This window comes from Microchirus variegatus (genome assembly GCF_963457635.1).
Source record: "Microchirus variegatus genome assembly, chromosome: 8".
NCBI classification, from domain to species: Eukaryota; Metazoa; Chordata; class Actinopteri; order Pleuronectiformes; family Soleidae; genus Microchirus; species Microchirus variegatus.
The window spans coordinates 14,100,777-14,125,960 of NC_139809.1; the positions used below are offsets into that span (position 1 = coordinate 14,100,777).

Genomic DNA, 25,184 nt, shown 5'->3' on the forward strand with positions numbered 1-25,184 from the left:
AGTTAATTACACAAATCTAAAGTGTACAGCACCAAGGCTGGGAAAGTTGCCTTGTAAGTGTTGATGGGATTCTGCTCAAAACTGGTTCTGTCATTGAATGTCATCATGAAAATTATGCTGTTGGGAATTTTAACTTGAATGCCCCATCAAATGACTTTTAATCTTGCTGATTTCAGCAATTACAGCTGTGCTGGGCCTGATTTAAACATTAATTGTTGCCTGCTCATCACACCAAAGGTAGGGTGTGTGAAAAGAGGTCACAACTCTATAAGAAAGTTCTATTGGAATGATTTTCAAACAAATTCCAAATTGTATTGAAGTTCCTAAACCCTGGGCTGGTAACAAGTATCTGGCCAAAACTAGCCTTGTTTTCCCGTTTTAAAACAAGAATATATATATATTAAAAAACACCAAAATAACAGTCCACAGCAGACTGGATGTCTAAAAATGTGCTGTGACTATCTTGTATCATTGACGCAATTATCACTGAGCACCAGAATAGACGAAAAAGGTGTTCGTGACTGTGCTGGAATCACACCAATTTCTTGCTATTATTAATTTTTTATATATAAAGACTCTATAGTGACGTATGGATTTAAAAATAATAATTGTCTGGAAAATATAGAATAATGGGAAAAAACTGCATTCTCATTTTTGAAGCCAAACTGATTTTTCTTTTTATTTGAAATATAAACTTGGTTCTGGAATGTAAAAGAGTACTTGAGATCAAAGTCAACATTTTGAGTACTCCGCTGGCTCAACATTCCCATCGGCATTATCTGATAAAAATGCACAAGTTGTAACGATAATAATAATAAAAAAGAAAACAGGTAAACACTTGCTTGGCTCAACATTCTCAAATAAATTGACTTTTCACAAGCTCGCAACTAGGCGGAACTTTTCCTTCCGACGGAACAAAAAAGAGACACGGTGGGTACGGTGACGGAGACGCACACCGGAAGTACTGCGTTGTTTCTGTGTTGAGGAGACATCTTCGTTTACCTAAAATATTGTTATTTTCCTCGTCATGGCGACTCAGTAGCGGCGTTTAACTAAACCAACGTTTCATTAAACCTCTTATATTCGTGCGAACATGCCGAAAGTCGTGTCCAGAAGTGTCGTGTGCTCGGACACCAGAGACAGAGAGGAGTACGACGACGGAGAGAAGCCTCTCCATGTCTACTACTGCCTGTGCGGGCAGATGGTCCTGGTGCTGGACTGCCAGCTGGAGAAGCTGCCGATGAGGCCCCGGGACCGTTCCCGGGTAATCGACGCGGCCAAACATGCCCACAAGTTCTGCAACGTAGAGGACGACGAGAACACGTACGTCAAGAGAGCCGAGGGCATCGAGAGGCAGTACCGCAAGAAGTGCGGTAAGTGTGGCCTGCTGCTCTTCTACCAGCACCAGGGGAAAAACAGCCCGGCCACCTTCATAGTGGACGGATCCGTGGTCAAGTTCGGACAGAGCTTCGGCAACACCAACGTGTACTGCCAGAAGCAGCCGGAGGCGCCCAAGAAAGTCCGCGTGATGATGACCAAGCGGACCAAGGACATGGGCAAGTTTAGCTCCGTCACTGTGTCCACCATCGACGAGGAGGAGGAGGAGATCGAGGCCAGGGAGGTGGCGGACTCGTACGCGCAGAACGCCAAGGTGATCGAGAAGCAGCTGGAGAGGAAGGGCATGAGCAAGAGGAGGCTGCAGGAGCTGGCTGAGCTGGAGGCCAAGAAGGCCAAGATGAAGGGGACACTCATTGACAATCAGTTCAAGTAGACGACTTCCACTCATGAGGGGACACACTGTGACTGTGGAGGTCTTTACACCCCGCAGTAAAAACACAGTGAATCCTATCCAGTGTTGTCCCAGGTAACAGCTCTCCAGTGGACAAAGACAGTTTGATATGATGGGACATGATGGTGATGCAAGTTATGGACATTTATTTTTTTAAAGTGCTTTTTTTTCCATATTAAAAGACCAAATAAACAATGTTGGTATTTTTAAGGCGTTTGTTTGTGGTGTAATATGTTATTAATGTTAAGGTATAGTTTCAAATCAGTCGATATAGGTAATTAACAGGATAAATGTCAGATAAATACACACTGAGTGAATGTTGAAGTCTTGGTGGATATATATACTACAAACACTTGTTAAACAGAGAAACTTTAAAAATCTGAGCCCAAACGATTAAAAGAAATGTGTTTTCACATTACATAGATATTATATCAATATATGTTAAGCCTATTATTACATCGCATTATACACCGATAAACCACCCACCACACACATGATGAGTGAATATTTTTTCTCTGTGTCGGAGCAACAAGATTACTGGAGGGAACCAAACGTTTACGAGCCATGTTAAACATAGATAAAGCCAGTCTACTTATTTACTAACTCACATTGCACTAAATTTCCTTGACCCAGCACTGTTTGGTGTTTTTATGCTGGACATATGACCTCAATAAACATAGGGGAGTTAAGAAATGTTGCTTCATACCAGCCATAAATTTAGTTGGTACATATGTAGCTCTATGTAAAACATTTATTTAGAAAGAAAGGAGAATGAGGAGGGCAGGAGCAACTTAAATATTGCACTATGCGTACTATCTAAACAAATATCCATTGCATTTGTGGTGTGTGACCTTATATTTTATTTTATAATATTCTATTCACATTTGGTGTAGCTGCAAAGTGTTTCACACATTTAAAATTGATTTTTAAATCAAAACTTAACGTAATGTATAACTAAATCAATGTAACATTAACGTGAAGTGAAGAAAATGTGTGGTCCAAATTGCATTTCACCACAGTCATTTATATCATAATGATAAACACAAACATCTCACTAAGGAAAAGGAAAGTTATCTCTCTATGACTGTAGGGTTATGTGACACCAGTAGGTGGCAGCAATGCAACTCTATGGAAACAAGCAGCCGTGAAACCCCCAAAGAAGAAGAAGAAGACGACTTCCGGTACGGACTGGGTATCGTCCAATCAGCGTTGACTCCAGAAGTGCCGGGCCAAATAACACTCTTCATGTTCTGCCGTTAAACAAACGCCAATAATAGGCAACAACTGTCAAAAACAACCACCCGAGGAATACAGACAGGACTATTAACGTCCGCCCCAGAGAACAGGTAAGACGTGTACCTGCTTCCAATAGTATGTAATAAATAAAAAGCAATTTAAGGTGAATTAACTGCGAGCACGCGAGCCAACGTTAGCCCTCTAGCCGGCATGCTAGCTCCAGAGCGCCATTCATTTGGAAGCAAAGCTAACTTCAGTGTACTAACAAAACAGGGATATAAAGTTAGGGGTTTCACTCGGGCGTCTTTGTTTGTCACTGTAAGCGACTGTTATATTACTCTGGCTTCTTTGTTGTTATCATTAGTGTCATAACTTTGATAGTTTGGGTGTTAGCATCGTGCTACAACCACCGCGAGTCCACGCGCGGGCTGCAGGTGTCAGTGTGTTTATATCAGCTGTCACACGAGTGGGACTGTGATACCTGTATGTTCTCCGTAGGTTATCTTCAGTTTGTTTGACAAACGCCTAAAGCTTGGTACTTTTACTTTGAAGGGCTAATAGTAGCTGTCACAGAGATCCTGCAGAGGAATGGAATAGTCATTAAGATAGAAGCAAAAACAAAGGTCTATGTGATGAAGCATTCAGGTGGAAATTCAAATTTTGACAAATTCCTGTATGTTGTATTTATAATGTAAATTGCACTAATAAATTGAGAAACTGATAGTTTTAACAGTTTGGGGTTTGCATTGTGTTCAAGCCGATGCACATTTATTTGCTTGGTGGACAAATCACTGCAGTGGTCGAAATGATGGTGATAAATCTCTATCTTATTGTATTTGTAGTCTGGGTTTGTTTCTTTTCTTTAATTGTGGCTTTCTGAAACGTGGTGATCAGAATTAGTTTATTTGCCTTGTTAATGATTTAAGTTTTAAAAGGCCCCTACGTTAGGGGAAGTAGTATCCACAAAAACACTGTCAGTAACTAGTTTATTCAGTATGAATGTGAATACCGTCAAACTTTAAACTTCATTGTGTCATTAAAAAACATGCTTAATCTGCAGTGCTTTCCGCATGTTAGCAGACCTCACTACTTACTGATTTGTCTTCCTATATTTAAGTGAATTCCTGTTGTTATATCCAGTCAGTTTAACACTTCCTCCCTCCTTCTCTCTGTAGGAGAATGGATGCAGAGGGCTTTGGAGAGCTGCTCCAGCAGGCTGAGCAGCTGGCTGCGGAGACAGAAGCAGTTTCGGAGCTACCGCATGTTGAGAGGAACCTGCAGGAAATCCAGCAAGCAGGGGAGAGGCTTCGATCCCGCACTCTGACCCGCACCTCGCAAGATGCCGCCGACGTGAAAGCGTAAGGAAATTTTCCCGTTCTCATGTGCGTGCACTGCTCGCTGTAGAAAATCTCTGTTGGTGTAGTTTGCCTATAAAGCTTATACACAAAATCACACACTTCTGTAAATTAAGTGGTTGTGAGTGGTTTTGCACAACCCTTGCCTCATTAGCACAGTTTGTTTACATTTCTTCTTTTAACAACCAGGTTAAAATCAAAATAAACTGATTCTGGATGCCCTCTTTTATTTCCGATCAATCTAAGTCAAGTCCTGTTTCACTGCCATTCATTTTCTTAGCTGAGGCGATCTCTGACCAGTGGGTAGTGCTGCATTAGCCAAGCCTCTTGTGACCTCTAGTGGTTATTGAGGACAACTACAGCTCTTTGTTAGGCTTAAAGTTGCACAAATCCTTTCATTTGACCTAATCATTTTCTCTCTCTCTCACATTCTCAGGTCAATCCTCCTCGGCTCCAGAGGTTTAGACATCTTCCACATTTCTCAGCGGTTGGAAACTCTAAGTGCTGCCACCACCTTTGAGCCCCTGGAGCCTGTCAAAGACACGGACATACAGGTAAGAAAAGACACCACAGGTCATGAGCGCTGCTTGCTTTGTAGTAAGCGGTGACACTCGCATAGATGTTTCACCACCAGAGAGTGTTCTTTCCAAATGGAGAAAGAATCAACTTTATGTGATTTAATGTGATGTTTTTGGTCAACAAGCTAAAATAAAAAAGTCTACTTTTCTTGGTTTAAAAAGTCTCAGAGTTTAGGTTTGCAGTATGATATGAATGGTTACTGTGGTGAATATGCCTTTACTGAGACAAAGCTTGGCTAACAAACGAGACAAACATCATCACGGTGGTCAAAGATTCTGTGATAACTCACATTTAACTGTATCTGTAGAGTTGCAGCAAATATAAACATCTAGCAGTGGTGTAATACATTTTTGAGATGGCTTTTTTGATGACGGTACACAGGTAGAAACAGTTCAGCATTTGTTATTAACATGCAGTTTGTTTTTGGTATCTTTTTATGGAGGAGGCAGTAGAGCTTTGTACCGATAAAGTTTTCTGTAATGAAGCAGGTTACTGTGTGATGGGCGACGAGCGGAACGGTGTAATTGTGTAGCAGAGCAGAAAGATGGGTTTCCTGTGTGTTCACGGACATTTAACTATCTTGACATGATTATGATTATTATGGTTTTGAGAATGATGGGGGGGCTTTGTTTAGATAATGGAAAGATAAAGAATTTATATACTACAGGTCAAGCTAATAAGAGGTTGTAAACAAAGATAGAAAAATATTTGAAACATTTACATAATTTTCCTTCTGTCTCGCTGTCCTGTTTTCCTCCTTCTACATTTAATTATCTTGTTTCATCCACGTCTTTGACTTTGTTCTTGGTGAGCTGGATAAAGGCTACCCTTGGTCGATTTGACTGATTGACTGGAAAAGCACTTACACACACACACACACACACACATCCTGTTCCTCTCTGCACTTGCTCTTTCCACCTTGTTGGTTTGTAAAGAGCCCTTGCTTTTCAGTTCAGTAAAATGTAATGTAGGGTTTCTGTGGTTGTCGTTATTGCATGTTGTTCGGGGGCAGTGAATGATTTCTTTCCCACCTGCCTCATTGTCTATTTAGTGTTTTATGGGAAGAAACCCATTCAGTTCATATTTGCGTATTGTAGCAGCAGCACTCGTTTATATTAGGGATGAGCTGATACGATACTTGGTATTGGTATCAGTCCGATAGGATAGGATATCGGACAGATAAAAATGTAACATCTGATACAACCTAAATATCCTATGTATCGCATGCTTCACTTTATACAGACACTCGTATTTCAGTAAATATCAGCACCAGTATTTTATCTGAGTCATGTTGTGGGCTGTGGATTGCTTCTTAATAGGATAATGATGTCTTTGAAATTGCTGACAAGGCATCAGCACAAACGTGTCGATTAAATAATGTTTAATGTGTTGATATTCAAGGTCCTTATATCTGCATTGGTATCAACATTAAAATGTGATATAGAGCCATCCCTAATACGCATACATATAGTTTTTAGACGTGTGTAAAGTATGTTAAGGTACATTAATATGGTTGAAATTTTAAGCGTTTGATATTGCTTTAAAAGATGAGCGAATGCCAATGGAGTTGTGGTAGGACATGAGTTTGTTAGAAATGCAAACATACTGTGTGTGTTTGTGTGTTTATATGTTTCTGTGTGAGTGAGCTGATGAATGCCTCCATGGCTCCTGTGTAAGACTCACACACATGCTCTCTCTCTCTGTCTCTAACACACACACACACACACACTGCACTGAAGGCAGTGGTGTGAGAGTGATGCGTGTGTACTGTATGTAAGGGGTGGATTCAAATTAGCAAGGGTCTTACTATAGACTCCTATATAGACAGAGGCAGCCCAAGATTCAGGGCTCCATGTTTAATAGTTTATTTCTCTCACCCCCTTTTTCACATATTAAAGATGTTTTTAGGTACATCTTTTTATTTTAGTGTCTCCAGAGAACACTTTGTAGTTTAACATTTAATTTAAAATATTGCTTATTTCTCAGTTATTTATATCTCAGATTTAATTACAAATAGTACGTAATGTTATTTATATGCAGACGCTCCTAATTCATTTCTTCCACATCGTATGCAGACATGATGGGCAATTCAGTTATTTATCAGGTAAAATCACTGTATTTATTGTGTGTGTGTGTGTGTGTGTGTGTGTGTGTGTGTGTGTGTGTGTGTGTGTGTGTGTGTGTGTGTGTGTGTGTGTGTGTGTGTGTGTGTGTGTGTGTGTGTGTGTGTGTGTGTGTGTGTGTGTGTGTGTGTGTGTGTGTGTGTGTGTGTGTGTGTGTGTGTGTGTGTGTGTGTGTGTGTGTGTGTGTGTGTGTGTGTGTGTGTGTGTGTGTGTGTGTGTGTGTGTGTGTGTGTGTGTGTGTGTGTGTGTGTGTGTGTGTGTGTGTGTGTGTGTGTGTGTGTGTGTGTGTGTGTGTGTGTGTGTGTGTGTGTGTGTGTGTGCGCACATTTTATTAACTGGCATTACCTGACACATTATCAGGATGTGATGGTGAGTCATTACAGGAAGTAAAAATCTAACTGGAGACACCCATACCTCTTTCAGTAAATGGTGATCGTACCATTTGTTCTATGTGTTTGCAATAGTCATGCGCTTGTTACTAGTCTTCAAAGCTTCTGAGTTATTTGTGTCAGTCATAAAATAATGTGCAACAAAAGACAATGACAATCGGGGAAAAAAACATATTCGGACACCAAGAGAAAGTCCAGAAATGAATGAAACTGTAGACGACGTCGAAGGCGGAGAGCAACGCTGGTCGAAAAATGGCGACTGACTGCAGTTTTTTTTGTCTCCGTGTCCTCGTCTCACTTTTCACTGTTCCATCTTTCTCTCTCCCTCTCTCCCTCTGCCTCCCTCCCTCTGCTTGTGTTTTCCTCACCTCTCTCAGGTGCTCATTTTGCATACCCTCCCTTTCTCTTCTACTTCACCTTCTTCTCTCTCAGATTTTTCCCTTTTACATCCTTTCCGTCGACTTCTTTTCTCACTGTCACACACACACACACACACACACACACACACTCTGGCATCTCTCAGCGGTGATGGTGTGCGTGTAGCGGATGCAGTTGACTAAGCCCAGAGCATCTCCTGAGATAGACGAACAGCACTGACACACAGCCTCACGCAGGCTTGTCTGTGCCTGTTACTGTGTCAGGCGTTATCGATTGCTGGCACATACAGTGCGTCTCCATGTGCTTATGAATGAATGCGTGTGTACTAGCATACGTAGATTTGGCTGCACGTGGGGGAGCATCGCGCTTTCATTCTCGCTGATGCTCGTCCACACGTATGAATGCAGCTTTATGGCATGTGTGAATGAATGCGTGCCGGGGCTGTTGTGTGTAATAACACGCCTGCTTCATGTTTGCTGTGACAGTCGGTTGACACATAGGAATGCCCCCCCCCCCTCAAGCCCACCCCCCACCCATATGTGCCTCCTAAACCCTTCATTAACTAAACATGACCCTTAAGAGCATGATTAGCCTCATTTCAAGACAGGATGTCGGAAGCCATCAACCGATGGGGGGGAAAAATCCATTACTATAATTGCATTGAGCTGAGGGAGAACGGGGGAGGGAAGAAAGGGAGGATGCATAGATGGATAAAAAAAGGAGGAAAATGAGTGGGACTGAGGGAGGGAGGAGGCGGAGGGCCATCAGAGATGGTGTGATGAAGTGAAGGAGGGAGAGAAGGAGGAAAGAGGAAGAGAGCGGAGGGAAAGGGGGGGGGGGGTTGTCAGCTGATGGTAGGAACTGATATTCTATATGAATCCATAGCTCCTTCCCATGGATCCCCCCTGTGTCTGTGCGCTCAGTTGGTACAGCCCTCCGACAATAAAACCACCTCCACTGAGCCTTCATGTAGCACTTCCACTTGGTTCTCCAGCTCAACCTCAAGAGTCTCTGGCTCGCTTTCGAATGGGGAACGGCTGCAAGCGGTCCGCCATGCCGGCTCGACAAGGCACAGGGAACACGCCCCAGAATGGTGGCCACGGCTTCTCCCCTGGCACAGGGACTTAGAGGTATGGACAGGCACAGGGGCAATGTCCTGGGTTGTCAAAGCCCAGATACCTGGGCACAAACAAAGAAACGACAAACTATATTTATATTTTTATTATTTTAGTTTAACTCGTTCTCTCTCTACTCACCTGTCTGTCTGTCTGTCTGTCTGTCTGTCTGCCAGTCAGACAGGTGCACAGCATGAGTGAGTATTGTCTATACTCATGAATATGCACACACACTTATTCATACACACCTACTCTAACTCACTGGCAGCCTTGGGCTTTGTCTAACTAGACTTTTTTTTGTCACCTTTCTTTCGTTCTAAACCTTTTCTCTAGTTTTTGTTTGACGATCATAGACATGATGATGATGATGATGATGATTTAATTGACTGATTGTAAATTAATATAGGGAAACATGACTGTCTCAAATTGTACCTTGCGTTACATTTCGTGCGTGTGTGTGTGTATGTACACTTGGATGCAAAGAGCAAAGGGTGGGGTTTCTCGGACACGCACGCACACGCATTACTGGGCAGTGTGTAGCGCATTCTGTGATGGCAAATGAGGACAGCCGTTCACTCTTTCATGATGACCGGGCACAGTGAACAAGGCTTCCTCCTTGCGTTTGTTCTGCTCAATGACTGTGTCCTTATGTAGCCTTTTGATTCCTCGAGACCCCGCGTCTTCTACGACATCCTAATCTGCTAGTCTTAGTCTATAATCGGCGCAAAGCCTTAATATGAAAGTGGAAAAATTTGATTATTTGATTATTATTTTGATTGATCCTGCACAGACAGAAAAATTGCACTCAGGCAAAGGCAGTGACCAAAAGAGGGCCTTTGTATGGTGGCACAGATAATGAGCACATGCGTGTGTTAAAAGCACACGTTCACCACATCACCACATTTTAAGGATTATTAATTTTCTCCAAAAATAGTCTTATTCTTTGTTGGGTGTATATGTTAGAGACAAAAGACTGAAAACTTCCATCAGCTGTGTTTTAAATTAGGTGACGGATTTAGCCTCCAACCCTTTTCAACATGCAGTATTGTATTCAGAGAATTTTCCAATGAATCCAAAGTTATTAAATCTCCATTTTTGTGGTGGTGGCCATGTTCCTGTTCCTGTCGAAGCTTCTGGGCTGTCTGGCCAGCAGGCTGTGGGTGTATAGTGGGTTGCAGATCTGTGAGGATACACAATACAGGGGTGGGGCAAGAGAAAATGTAAATCTATAGATAGACCTACCTATTGCTTCCAGCGCTGAATAAATGAAAATCACGCATTTGTCTTCTGCAAAATTGTCTTTGTCTAATTGTCTAAATGTTTCACGGAGGCTCTTTAAATATGACGCTTTTCCACGTATTTTGTGTGTTTTTTCCTTCTTTTTTCTTTAACCAATGAGGAATTGAAGCATCGGCTCTGTTTAGTCGGTGTGAAATGTTGGGTACAGAATGTCTCAGACTGAATTACCATGCCAGGTCTTACATATATTTCTACACCACAGTCGTGATGTGATCAACAGTGATAAAATATTCCTAGAATATAATAAAACTTGGTTAGTAATAATAAACAAAAGTGTGACATCTAAAACACAGTTCTTTGTCTTAGCTCATTTAAGTCGTATAAATCCACACAACTAACAGTTCTTCCAGAGAGAAAAGCATTTGTACGTAAGATTAATGGGCATTTTTGGCCACAGCTTGGCTAAGTTGTCGGGCTACATTTGGCACAAGAAATGTTGTATAGGCAAAGTCACTGGCAGTGCAAGTGCAGCTGGCAAGAGGCAACACAATGACAGCAATGAGAAATGGTTTCCTTCTGTTGTAAAAAATGCTGAGGCGTCTGCCGAGCAGAGTCATCCAGTGTTGCCCACTGTGCCACTTCAGATGCTTTTGTTAAAGCACAAGATGTCCATCTCATTTACCCTCTCATTTACTATCAATCATTACCCTGACAAATACGGTCTCCCCTGCTATTGTAAATGGACACAGTATACAGTATATACACTATAAACCCCTCATCATGATAGCGATTTTATTCTGTTCCATTTACGTGCTTTCTATTCTAATCGTTTCTATTCTATTCCCCTTTTTCCAGTACAGCTCTCCAGTGAGCATCGACCTGAGCTCCTCTCTGGTTAGACAGCTTAAATATAGACCCATTGTCGGCCTCTCCTGAGGAATAAAGTGAGGCAGGAGCGCGGCGGTGTTGGGCAGGTTGGAGCAGGAAGATGTTTATTTTCCCTTCAAATAGGTTTAACTAGACAAGTTGGACTCCCTGAGCCATAGCTGCATAAACGCCTGTCCAACTGAAGATTACCAAGAAACTAATGGCATTTTAGGAGTTAAGTAACATTGCCACACCCCATAAAAATAACAGGTCAACAGACGCCGATCTTAAGAAATCAGAGCGGCCGATGGTAGCTATACAAATGCCAGGTTTTCAGGCGAATATGTTTGGCTTGTATTTTTTTTCTTTCCTTGAACTGATTAAGCATTTTGAGTCTGTACTTCAGTGCACTTATATATTTTAAATACTAATAATGTTGAAACAAAATACTCTATTTTTGTAATCGATTAATCTGTCGATTATTTTCTCTATTAATCATTTGGTCAAACCTGGAAATGACGATTGTGTCGAATGTCTTGTTTTGTCCAATTATTCAGTTTTAATGATTTCTTTGTTAAGGGGAAGCAAAGAAATTAAGAAAAATATTCACATTTAAGAAGCTGAGAAAGCTTCAAACGGATTAATCGATTATCAATATAGTTGGCGATTAATTAAGTAATTGATGAATAATCGATTAATTGTTTCAGCTCTAATAAATATATGAAATCTTTGTCAAGTAAACTTATCTCGTCTGAGAAATTTTTTTAAAAAAGAGGGGCAAATATTAGCCAGATCAATCGATCAGTCTCCCACTCATTAAAATGCATATTTGATTTAATATTTGCTCTTCTGAAGTGTCCCAGAAGCTGCTTTGGATTTCATGGATGCTAAGATTTAAGGAGGCTTGACTCGACGAATTGAACTTAACTGCAGTTCAAGACACATTATTAATGAATTCACTGCCATTCTCTTTCTTGTATAATGGAGGTTCCCCTCCACCTTTTATTTTATATGTATTACCAGAACCCTCTGGAATGATTCCAAAACCTCCCCATGTTCTGTATTTTCTCAGTTCCTTTGTTGTATTGCAGTAAAATCCATGAAGGAAAGGCTATGATTGAACCTGCCACATTATACATTACCGATAGATTTAAGTGCACTAATTATCTGTCAGAGGAAGTGGGCAGGTGGTGGAATAGAGGTGTCGGTGAGAGTGGTTGATACTAGGAGGAAGGCAGCTAAGCTCGCACAACCAAAGCGCAGAATAATCTCTACAGCCAAGGTTATTCTGCATGCTTCAGAAAGAAAGACGTACGATGCCGAACAAAGGGGAGAACTTTGCAATAGCTTAAGAGGTTCTTACATGAGGAGCAGAAGGTGTTTGGTTATACGGCTTACGACATCCTAGCTGTTGACCTAATACAACAAACATCCTTACTATTAAGACACTATTGTGTAGTACTTTTCATACAACATTCTTAGTGTGGACATGACCCTCCCTAACCTGAACCCAATTCTAATGTTAACACTAAAACCAACTTTTAACATTCACATACAAAAAAGGGATACGGCATGGCCTCTTAGACAGAAAATTTTATTTTCTCTCTTGATTAATTATCTTTTCTGATTCAACAAGTCTTTTTTTCTGTTGCCACCAAAGTGTTCCTATTCATCCATAATGAAAGCTTGTCAAGTGGGCTAAAACAATGATTTGAGCAATTAATTAGTTGGCAAGAACATGGCAGCATCGGTTCTGATTAATGATCTTCATAGTGAGGGGGGTTTTGTGGTTCTCTCCGTTTCTTATTGTCCATTTAATGCTTAGAATCTGTTGGTGCTTATTAACCTAAAGGGTTAATAAGCACCAACAGAGACTATGGTCTAAAGTGATGACTGCTTCTGTTTATCACATTTTGTTGAATTGAATAAAGGTTACATTAATCAGTTATATAAATAATGAAATGATAATTTAATACATGATTTTAAAGAACACATTTACCTGCATGAACATGATGAATATACATCTAAATGCGGATGCAAAATAATCAATCTCAACTCCCTTTTGAGTCGGACAGAAAAGGCTAAATATACATTCATTGCTTTTCATGTGGTCTTTAACAAATAAAGGTGTTAATTATATAACCAAAGGCCTAAATTAAAGGGGTTTTACATGAATATTTTTTGAATACAGAGTAGAGAAGATGTTTTGAATTGAACTGATCAACACTGACCATTGTCTGCACAGCATATCCGCCATTTTGGCTTTGCATGTCCACGTTTACCGACTTCATTCCTGTGTACTTTGGAGTCCCTTCATAACTCATGTGGTTATATCGTCAGTCGAACAAGATATGAATAATTACCCTGTCCACAGAAAAGGGCCCCAGAACGTGGACGGTGAGCGTTTGCAGCGGGCAGCCATTTTGATTTGACAAACAAAATGGAGGCTTTTGATAACTGCTGTCTCGTTGCGAAACGCTGTGTGAAATGCATCAACGCTCCTCCGGCCTGCATATACGTCTGGAGAGAAGAAAAAAAAAAAACAGGCGAGCATATGCTTGACTCATCCTGACAGTGCACGGGACTGCACTTGTCTGAGAAGAGAAGAAAGAGTGGAACATTGAGGAGCTGCTTCTGTCTCCCATTGAGCAAAAATGGTTGTGTGTCTGCTAAATCTGTCCCCTTAGAAGTCCCAGCGAAACAGTTTATATCTGCTTTATTTTGTCCTCATCAGTCGAACTAATATGGCTCCTGCTTTCTCTCTCTCTCTCCCTCTCCTTCTGTCTGTCTCTTCTCTCTCGTCTTGTCATGCTGCATCATCTCCTCCCTCTGCCTCTCTGCCTCGTTCACAGGGCTTCTTGAAGAATGAGAGGGACAACGCCCTGCTGTCAGCCATTGAAGAGTCTCGTCGCAGGGTCAGTATTTTGTCTCTTGACGAAAAAAATGAACTATCTGAGTTACAAAGTCTTAATCTAGCGTTGTCGGAAAAAATTGTTTAAAATCACCTCCTGGTTCAGACAGCGCTGTGCAGCCACTATGATTAAATTTTATTTTAAAAAGTCTTTACTTTACGACCGATACAATGTTTAAACCCTATTCACATATGGTGTTTTTTTGTGTATTTTGCACAAATGTTGCTATACAGCAATGCACTATTATCTCAAAATCCCTCTGGTGTGAACCTTTAGGGAATAGTTTTGAAATGGCTTCCCTGATGTGCAGAGTTAATAGGCCCTGTGTGTAATTAGCTGCCATTCCTATTATCTCTATGATCCCTCAGAAAGAGAGACAGAAAAAGGGGGCTCGTTTGTAAAACTACAGAAGATTTAAATGAAAGCGCATGTTGCATATTCCAGCAGATTTCCATATTACTGCTTTAGCATTTACTCCACAGAGGAAAAAATGTGAGCTGCAAAATTCCAGTCTTACAGCTGCAAGAGCTCCTTGAAATTTAAAACCCTGTTACCAGTGGCACTAGTTTTTAAGGTCAATGCTAATATCAGCATTTGGGTCAAAACTAATAAGCACTATCCTATATATATAATCACATACCATGAGTATTCTGCACAGGGCTAACTAACAAAATGAATGCACTTAAGACTGACCCCAAACTCACCTTTTTTTAAATATATATATATATATATATATATATATATTGACCTATTACTGCTATGAAACGAAAATCTTAAAAGTTTTGACATCCAGACAGAGACCAATTTAAGCCAATAAATGGTGGCTTTAGTCTCACAGAGTCTCCCAGAGCTGAGGATTCAATTATCTCACATTCCCATTATCTCACATCGAGTCTCTGTGGAGAGTTAAAATAGGCTGCAGAGCGTCCTGGTGGAGTCGTACAATCTCGACCGAGGTCTGCTGCTAAATCAGGTGGGGTTTTTTTTTGGTCATGGGTTTGGCCCAAATTCACGTAACTAGTGCAATGCAGTTTAGATCGCAGACGCTGGAGATCGTCTCCCAGACTTCACTTCCACTCACAATCCAGAAACTTCACATTTCAGACGTTCCTCTTGGCTGAGGAGTACCATCGCGAGTCGATGCTGGTCCAGTGGGAGCAGGTGAAGCAGCGGGTTCTGCACACATTACTCGGTGCGGGAGAGGACGCGCTGGACTTCACTCAAGACGTAGAGGTACAAGACACACAAAATCCACCACAGATGGACAACTCAAGAGAAAATGTGTTTTTGCTAAAGCAGATATATTGCCTCATTGTAGATAGGGTTTGTGCATGGACCCAGCCTCTGCACAAACCCTACCCTTCTTCTGTTTAATAAGATTTGCAATAAAAAGATAAACAAGGCTCCCAAAAGAAATGTGCAGATCCATTACCGTTGCTATTTAATAATGTAGAGGACAGAAGAAATGTATTTTGGGCCTAAACCTGGGGGGAAACAAGGAAGAATCAAGACAACAGATTTCACTCTAGAATAAGATATTTGAAGTCAGACTTTATTCACTTCTTGTCTTTAAAATTTGGATTTTTCAGTGTAATTTCTAATATTCTATTAGAAATTCTATAGATATTCAATATCTATTGGCGATGGCTCCTGTAGGATCAAATCCCAGCATGCACCAGACTGTGTCACTGGCTCATTATTTGCTGCACTGATGCTTTTGAATATGAACATTTATGCTAAGTAAACCCGGTGTCTCTGTTACAGCCCAGCTTTGTGAGTGAAGTGACAGCTCCTGGAAGGAGTGCATTAGACAGCGTGGAGGTGGCTTACGGACGACAGGTGAGTCACTGTCGGTGAAATCGTTTTTGACGTCTCCATCAAATCCCCGAGGAGGAAACCGGGGGGGGGGGGGGGATTTTAGCAAGGACAAATGAAATTTACCATAGACGATAAAGAAAAAATAATAATCTCACCGTCACAGTGTGATTTTTAGATTTATGAGATTTTAAATCGGATTAATTGATATTTAATTGCACCCCTTAATCTAACACACATCACACTCTTTGTGATTTCCTGCCTGGTCGTCGAGTTAAAAAGAGGTCACACCAAGCCAGAAAGTAGCTGATCAGAGATATTGATTAATTGGGTGGTAGAGGGGGATATCTGGGTAATTTTCTGTCACTGTGTCTGTGTCTCTCCGCCCCCACCTCCCCGCCATCCTGTCTGACCTTTTCTTTATCCCTTTGTACTCTCTCTGCGGCGGCGCAAATGCGGCTTTTCATCCGACCATGTGTCGACACATCGCATGTGGCGTCATATGTCTGGTTTTTGTCATCCTCTTTGATGACCTTTTAAACATTTTGATTCTCTTTTTTTTGTTCTTTGTTGTGAACCATTTCACTCGATGGTCGTAGCCTGTGCTTTTTCTTTTCAAACTCAGGGTGGAGAGGATTCAAACATTTGAGGAGCTACTCTTCCTTCTTTCTTTTTTTTTCAAAAAGTTTCTCTTCTCTCTGCACATTCAGATCTACGTTTTCAACGAGAAGATCGTGAATGGTCACATTCAGCCTAATCTGGGAGACTTGTGTTCTTCTGTTGCTGAAAGCCTGGATGACAAGGTAACGCTGATTGTCACATCTGCTGTCGGCATGAACATAATTACAGGATTGTCTTCCTACGTATAACAGGAAATAAAAGATAGTATTTACTCACTCTGATTCCTCTGTGCATGCACCTGTGCCTGTCCCCCCCACTCCTCCTCATTTCAGAACGTATCAGACATGTGGCTGATGGTGAAGCAGATGACGGATGTGTTGCTGGTACCGGCTAAAGACACACTCAAGAGTCGCACCTCTGTTGAAATGCAAATAGCGTTTGTACGTCAGGCTCTCAGCTTCCTTGAGAACAGGTAATTGCTGGGGTTTTCCTAGTAGACCCAAGTTAAAGGTCCAGTGTGCAAGAATTGGTGACATTTAACAAACAGTTCACCCCTCCATTTCCCAAGTGGTTTAGGAAACTATGGTTGCTTTCACACACCAGAAAAGCTGTAAACTTGTAGTGTAGCACATGGTCTCTATAAAGCATTACCCTTGCTTAAAGTGCATATTTATAGCTTAATCTAAGCCTCACACACACACAGTGTATTTAATGTCTGCCAATAAAGTCTCAATTAATGATACACACTGGACCTCAAATGTCAGATATTAAGTCGCTGCTGCTTCACTCAGCTGTATCTTGGTGATGAACTTTAATACGTGTGTGTCCTCCCTCTCTTAGCTATAAAAACTACACCATGGTCACAGTATTCGGGAACCTCCATCAGGCCCAGTTAGGAGGGGTGCCAGGAACATACCAACTGGTCCGCAGTTTCCTCAACATTAAACTACCCGGGCCACTGCATGGCATGCAGGTAACATTTGTCTAAAAGACAACATCACCTGCACCACACAGGCACAGACACAGGCTACATAAAAGCATAAACTGACAATACTCCGCAAGCTCTTTGTTAAACTTGACCCAGATCGATCTCATTTGTCAGGGCTGCCAGATATCAACGTCCTGCCTCACTGATATTCCTAACCATCTCTGATATTCCTCTCTTTGTTTAAAACTGCTTTTATTGTGTTAGCTGCTATGCACACATACAGACTGTAGTTTCCAAAGCTGCATTTAGTCTCTAATGCACCGAACAATGTCTCTTTTGATAGACAAGATGTTTATTAAATCCACAGCAGATGGTGTTATTGTGTAGTGCAGGTTCCAATGTCACCTTGTCTACTATGTTATCTCAGCATACACATTCTCCTCATACATTATTAATTTAAAGAAAGACGCGTCTGATTATTAAGCAGCACAGTATATATACTGTATGTGTATTCTTCATGTAATCCACTTACTCACTGGTGTCACCACTGTATTAAACATCTGTGAATGCAACAGGATGGAGAGATCGAGGGCCACCCAGTGTGGGCTGTCATCTACTACTGCCTGCGCTGTGGAGACCTGACTGCAGCCATGCAGGTGGTGAACAGGGTGCAACATCAACTGGGCGACTTCAAGACCTGGTTCCAGGAGTACATGAGCAGCCCTGGCAGACGGTGAGAACACAGCAGCTGTTTGTTCTAATGTCATGATGTCCGTTCATGTCAAAGGAGGTCACATTGCAATTTTTTTTTCCCTGTCTTGTTCTTCTTCTCAGCCTTTCCCCAACTTCAGAGAACAAGCTTCGACTCCATTACCGCAGAGTGCTGAGGAACATCGCTGACCCCTACAAGAGAGCCGTCTACTGCCTGATCGGTAAATGCGACATCAGCGATAACCACGCGGAGGTGGCAGATAAGACCGAAGACTACCTCTGGCTTAAGGTGCACTGCAGTTCTTCTTATATCTCTTTTCTTTATTATACACAATATGTCACTGTTAGCACTCACATATTGTGTATGTATGTTTTGTCTCTGCAGTTGAACCAGGTTTGCTTTGACGATGACGGCAGCAGCTCTCCTCAGGACAGACTGACCCTGCCACAACTGCAGAAACAGCTGCTGGAGGATTATGGTATGTCAGTGTGTGTGTGTCACTGTCTGTCCAATGTATGTATAAACACGTACTGATAAACATGGTGTGTATGTATTCGCACACAGCCCTTTGGAAATGCAAAACTGTAAGTGCAATAGCAAATTGCGTATTGCGAAAATGACGTATATGTAGAACTTCTCTAATAACTACAATACCCATGATCCTCGGCAGCTGTTGCTATTCCAGTCCAGTCCAATCCAACTTTATTTATAAAGCACTTTAAAAACAACAAAAGCTGAAGCAGGTGCTGTATGTCAGAGATGAATAAATAAAACAAATAAAACATACAAACGTGTGACCTAATAGACCCAAGAACAAACAAGAAAAAAGAAAAATACTGTAGAAAATATAAAAAGAACACAAATAAACAGGTCATACAATATTATAACAGACAGAAGTGAGTCAGTGGTGTAGCAAATTCACAATGATTCATCATAGTGAGCAATAACAAAAGTTCACAAGGTTTTGGAGAAATTGTTTGTGAATCGACTATAATCTGCATCACAGTTCCAGCTGCAGTTGAAAAATATGACATGTGACCTCATACTCATGTTGCCTTACATATAGGGTACAAGGGTCGTGGTGTTTCCGTGTTGACCTGGTCATAACTGAGCAGCCATTTATACTAAAGCCCTGAGCATACTTTGACATCGACTCCCCACTTCACTCCATTTCAAAATAAAACTACCCACTTAAACAATCACACAGAGAAAAAGGGAGCATTAGCTTTCTCTCCCTCAGATTATGAAAACACAGTCTTCTCCCCCTGGGTGTTGTCTTCTCCACGGGCCGATCCTGCTCCTTTCCGATAAGCCAACAGTGCTGTGCCAGTCCTCTCTCTCTTTCAGTAGCTCTCACTCTCTCCCATTTCCCCCCCTCTCACAGTGGGAAGCACAGCCTAAAGCCTTATTCCTTCTTCTCCCTGCTGCTCAGCTCCCTCGCTACAGTGTTCCTTGTTGTCCTCCATCTTGCTTCACAGCGGGATATAAAGCCCAAAGCCTCTCTCTCTCTCTCTCTCTCTCTCTCTCTCTCTCTCGCTCTCTCTCTCGCTCTCTCTCCATTTCTACCACATACTGCCAAGGCTTTCCAGCCTCATGTGTTCTTGGTTCCTCTGTCCCTCGTTTGCTGCGTCTCCATCTTCTTTTTCCCCTGCACCTGCACCGCTGTTTTCCCTCCTTCCTACCACTGATTTTTGTCCCCGTTTGCATTTTCTTGCCTTTTGCATGTGATTTTTTTTTTTCATTCTTCTTTCGCCTTTCTTGTTTGCACACTCTGCTGCAGCCCTCCCCCTCCCACCGACACTCTTATCTCTCCTCCTTCTTCCCTTTCCCTCACTTAATTTCGCTCTCCTCCTCTCTCGTACACTCTCTTTTCCCCCTTTTTTTTTGAACTAAAGTGCTGTGAGTTTGAGATAAGGCTATAAAATGGCTGACATCGTCCACCCTGCTCTGCTCCCCCAAACTTACAGCCAGGAAGAGGATTAAGGATTATAATTAAAAAAGTAAAGTTGATGACTAAGTACTTACACGAGACACAATGTTTATAAAATAGCCCTCACGTGTAAGTTGCTGTAGCAACTGTCCAAAGTTGACATGGCGTGATGTGACAATTGAACATCAATTTAAATGGAGCTGGTGCAGTTGGCGATTTGAATGTTTACAGATGTATTTGTCACAGATGAAAACTTGAGCTACTCTTTTCTACTAGTCTGCACATCAAGATGGATTCAGATTAAGATCCTTCTTGTGCTTGATAATCTTTTTTTAAGAGGATATATATATATATATATCTGTGTATATGCCACTCAAAATACTTTAATTTCACCTGTTTTTAAAAAGATTTTACAGAGATACCCTACCGTTCAAAAGTTTGGGGTCACCTAGACAATTTTTTTTGTGTTTTCCATTAAAAGTCACACTTTTATTCATCTAAAGAGTTGCAAAATGATTAGAAAATATAGTCAAGACATCGACAAGATTAGAAATAATGATTTTTATTCAAAATAATAATTTTCCCCTTTGTCAAAGAACCAGCAAAACTGTTTTCAGCTGTGCTAACATCATTGCACAAGGGTTTTCTAATCATTCAATAGCCTGCTAACGTGATTAGCAAACACAATGTACCATTAGAACACTGGAAATTGGCCTCTATACACCTATGTACATTTGCAGCTAGTATAGTCGTTTACCACATTAACAATGTATAGAGTGATTCATTTAATGTTATATTCATCGGGGAAAAAGTGCTTTTCCTTCAAAAATAAGAACATTTCTAAGTGGGCCCAACCTTTTGTACCTTGTTGATTTTGGAAATCCTGGCAACCTGTGATAGAACTAATTAAATCACATTTTTAAGATGACATCAGTGTCTCAGTTGAAGCTTAGCAGTAAAACTCATCTGTCCTCCTAACCTGAAATGTATCTTAAAGTAATATAGAAATGCTTTCAATGACTTTATTTAAAATAGGTTTAATTTCTCTCTCCTCTTTTTTTTTCTTCCCAACAGGAGAGTCCCATTTCTCAGCGAGTCAGCAGCCCTTCCTGTATTTCCAGGTGTTATTCCTGACGGCTCAGTTCGAGGCCGCTGTGGCGTTCTTGTTCCGCGTGGAGAGGCTGCGCAGTCACGCCGTGCACATGGCGCTGGTCCTTTACGAGCTGCGGCTGCTGCTGAAGTCGTCTGGTCAAAGTGCTCAGCTGTGTGAGTATGATAATCCTGCTAATAATCAGTGCAGACTTTGGAGAAACCAGAATATTATATATGTGTAATATATTCCAAACCCGTTCTTTGTGCAGTGAGCCAGGAGCCTGGAGACCCTCCCATGATTCGCCGCCTCAACTTCATCCGTCTGCTCATGCTTTACACTCGCAAGTTTGAGTCCACTGATCCACGGGAAGCCCTGCAATACTTCTATTTCCTACGGTGAATAATTTTGACACTCCCTTACTCCCAAGCACATGTCTTTTCTATGAAGGTAGTGATTGAAGGAGGAGAGGATTATGTGACACACGGCAATAACCAGATGAAAAATTAATTACATTTGATGATTACTTTTAAATTCTGATATTTTTTAGTATGTGTGTGTAATTCCTACTGTGTCTCTTCCTGCAGGAATGAGAAGGACAGCCAGGGAGAGAACATGTTCATGCGCTGCGTCAGTGAGCTTGTGATTGAGAGTCGAGAGGTGAGCGACACACATTTGCGCTGTTTTTAAATTCCAGTCAGCACAGCTCTGTAACCGACTGCTGCCTGACTAATACTAAGTGACCGCTCGGTGACAGATGAACACCCACAGAGCCTCTGTGAGTCAGAGGTTTGCCCATGTGACTCATCTATCTGATCCATCAGACCTGTACAGTTATTTAATCTGAAGTTATATTGTCACTTTCTCTTTGACCAACATCAGGGTATATAGTTTACTTTAGATTGTATAGATTAAAAGGTGTCATCAGTAGATAATGAGACCGATTTAATTGTTATTATTTTAAATGTGTAGTTAAGGAAATGTGGAAGAAATCCCCAAATAAATAATGTGTTGTCTGCTGTTTTTCATGAATTTGAAATCAGACTGTGGGTTGAGAGAGATTTGATTGAGCATTTTTAACCTTTACTGAAAATCCTTTTTGTGATTTTTTGCCTCTTTTGCAGTTTGACATGCTGTTGGGGAGATTAGAAAAGGATGGCAGTAGGAAGGTATGCTTTATTTATTTTTTATCTCCCCCTTTCATCTCTTGCTCTCTTTTTCTTTTTACCTCCCCCTATTTTTCAGCCACGTCCTTTTCTTCTTCACATTTCCTGTCACTCTTTGTCTTCACTTGTGGGCTGTTTTTGTCAGACTTTATTATTAGAAATCTTGTCTTTGTTCAACACGTCCCCCACATGTTTCGACAGTGGACTGCCCCACTGTCACTGATCAAAAAGCTGTTCACAAAACTGCTCTGTAGCCTTTTGTCTGCTAAGATTTAAGGTCCTCTGCAAAGATGTTGGTGTTTTTAGGAAGCCTTTTCCCCTCATAAATATAAATATATATATATATATATATATATATATCACTGCATGTTTCATCCCATTCATATACTGTGAATGTGCAGATTAGCGACAATGTTAATGGGTTGTTAAATTACGCAGATGCAGCCTTTTAGGGCCCATTAATACCGGTGTTGCACTGTATGATATTTAAGTCTTACTTACAGCTTTGTTGTTTTTGTCTGTGAAATTCTGCGATCGTTGGCATTTGAACTGGAATGATGCTCCTGAACGTTGATGTCATACATTAACAAACTGTCACTGAGTTTAATTCATACAACATGGCGTAATATAACTTTTTCACTGCAGACGTTTTTCTGTGGGAAATAAGTAGAACAAACACAGGTTTTACCAGTCAGACTCAGAGTCATCTTGGTATTTAAATACTGTATTTATATTATTATAATTCATATTTATCTTTTTACAGTATTATGGTGAGGCATACATTTAGGAAAGGGCAACTTATCACTTCTGTTGCTAATGAATTACACTTCTGATTCTGTGAAGTAATAATTGCTATCAAGGCTGCACTTTTTAATAGAGCAAATCGGAAGAAAGAATCAAAAGATGAAAAATCAGCAGACTTTATTTGAAATGACTTTATTAAGACGCAGTTTGATTCAGCGGAAACCATTTATTCATCATTGCAAGTTTCATGTTGGCAGTTAGTTACTGTTACTTCTGTTCTTTTTTTAAATTAGACTTAAATAGTTTGAATTTAAATTGCTTTTGTTGGTAGAAACATTTTTCATTACTTCTTTTGTAACAATGGTGATGAAAACACTGCATTCAACATGAATAATTTATGTAATTCTGGCCTTAAAGGCAACGAGGTCCTCATTTTTATTGTTATAGAGAAAGGCTTTTAAACTTTACATGAAGTAATTATTCCAGACTGTGTTTCTCTTGGGTAGAGCATCATTCTTGTGCAGTATTCTCATTCTTGTCTCTCCCACTCCCACTTCTCTTCAGCCTGGAGTCATTGATAAGTTCGCTGGGGACACCAGAGCCATCATCAGTAAAGTGGCTCTGGAGGCAGAGAATAAGGGCATGTTTGAGGAGGCAGTCCGACTCTACGAGCTGGCCAAGGTGAGCACATCTACGTCATGAACCGCCGTGTTTCTGAACAACTCTCTTCTGCTGTTGAATCCACTCATTACCATCGCCTAATCCCTGTGTAGAACCCAGATAAGGTGCTGGAGTTAATGAACAAGCTGTTGAGTCCGGTCATCGCCCAGGTCAGCGCTCCTCAGTCCAACAAGGAGAGGCTGAAGAACACGGCGGTGGCCATAGCTGAGAGGTAAGAACACACGCTCGTCCTGAATCTAGTGGAGAGCGTGGTATCAGCGTGGTGTCATGACGAATGTATCCTTTTTGTCCTGAACGCAGATATCGCTGTCAGGGCATCACAGGAGAGAAATCGGTGGACAGCACCTTCTACCTGCTCTTAGACCTGATGACGTTCTTCGACGAGTACCACGCTGGACACATCGACAGAGCGTATGACGTGAGTGCAGCTGTCCTTATACGGTGGAAGTGTCTGCGTTTATTAGACGTGAGGATGTTGACTGAGCTCTCCTCTGTGTGCGTCAGGTGATGGAGCGCTTAAAGCTTCTTCCCCTCAGTCAGGAGAGTGTGGAGGAAAGAGTGGCTGCTTTCAGGAACTTCAGCGACGAGGTGAGATCGCAACACACTGAATTTTTAACCATTCTTTCTTTCTAAAAATGTACAATTTTAAATAACTTCCACTTCCTCCTTCTCCTCCGCAGGTGCGACATAACCTCTCTGAGGTGCTGTTGGCCACCATGAACATCTTGTTCACGCAGTACAAACGCCTGAAGGGGGCGCCAGCAGCAGCAGCAGGCACGCCAGGTCGACAACAGAGGACGATGGAGGACAGGGATATGGTGAGAGGCCACACCTCCCTTTACACTGCACTTTTGAGACATTTATCAGCATTTTTTGGGATAAAAAAGCAGCAGTTTTGTAAGATTCAATAACAAAACAAAGAGTTTTCATTACAAAGAGTCATCATATGATGTACCGTTTGTGTATCGTGCAAACATACTTTGAAATTTTATTGCATAAGATGTGTTTGTTGTGTCATCTGTGCATTAAAAATAATGTAAACCCAGAAATTTACTGGTTAGTGTTAGAAGTAAAAATTGGTCTTGGAAAGTCCTTGAATTTGATGTCAACCAAAGTGTGGGAATCCTGTTTTAATCACCTGACATCGGAATAACAGCTGATTTGAAAATGTTGTTATCGTGCAGCCCATGTACGATAAATGCTCTCCAGTTAATAGATGTTTACAATTATACACATTAAATGGTACATTAAATTTTACATTCATACAGTGCTATGTATACTTTCTGTAACTCATGCAGACACCACCATCGTCAGCCGCTCATCTGACCGTTACAGTGTTATTTCATCATCGGTGCATTAACGCTTCTCCTTCTTTGAACAGCAACTGCGCAGCCAGGCCAGAGCCCTGATCACGTTTGCTGGTGTGATTCCCTACAACATGGCCGGGGACACCAACGCACGACTGGTGCAGATGGAATTACTGATGAACTGAGATGTCAACATCTCTCATGCATA

General features: G+C 41.3%; 2 protein-coding genes across 2 annotated transcripts; both read left to right on the forward strand.

The window, feature by feature from the left end:
- The first annotated feature begins 972 nt into the window (after positions 1-972).
- Positions 973-1,942, forward strand: steep1 (STING1 ER exit protein 1). The gene has a single exon (XM_083893910.1). The coding sequence runs from the start codon at positions 1,094-1,096 to the stop codon at positions 1,769-1,771; it is 678 nt and encodes a 225-aa protein (XP_083750036.1). The 5' UTR covers positions 973-1,093; the 3' UTR covers positions 1,772-1,942.
- A 2,262-nt stretch (positions 1,943-4,204) lies between these two features.
- nup93 (nucleoporin 93) lies at positions 4,205-25,184 on the forward strand (the record flags this gene model as incomplete). The annotated part of the gene is made up of 21 exons (XM_083894118.1): positions 4,205-4,383; positions 4,817-4,934; positions 13,923-13,985; positions 15,087-15,215; positions 15,747-15,821; positions 16,508-16,600; positions 16,751-16,890; positions 17,259-17,391; positions 17,922-18,079; positions 18,181-18,346; positions 18,443-18,536; positions 21,063-21,254; positions 21,350-21,476; positions 21,666-21,738; positions 22,203-22,247; positions 23,553-23,669; positions 23,762-23,880; positions 23,970-24,087; positions 24,174-24,257; positions 24,350-24,487; positions 25,051-25,184. The coding sequence occupies 21 exons, from the start codon at positions 4,205-4,207 to the stop codon at positions 25,159-25,161; spliced, it is 2,472 nt and encodes an 823-aa protein (XP_083750244.1). The 3' UTR covers positions 25,162-25,184.

Excerpts from the sequence above, each read along its gene's own strand:
- steep1 (XM_083893910.1), top strand. The coding sequence starts at position 1,094 with ATGCCGAAAGTCGTGTCCAGAAGTGTCGTGTGCTCGGACACCAGAGAC.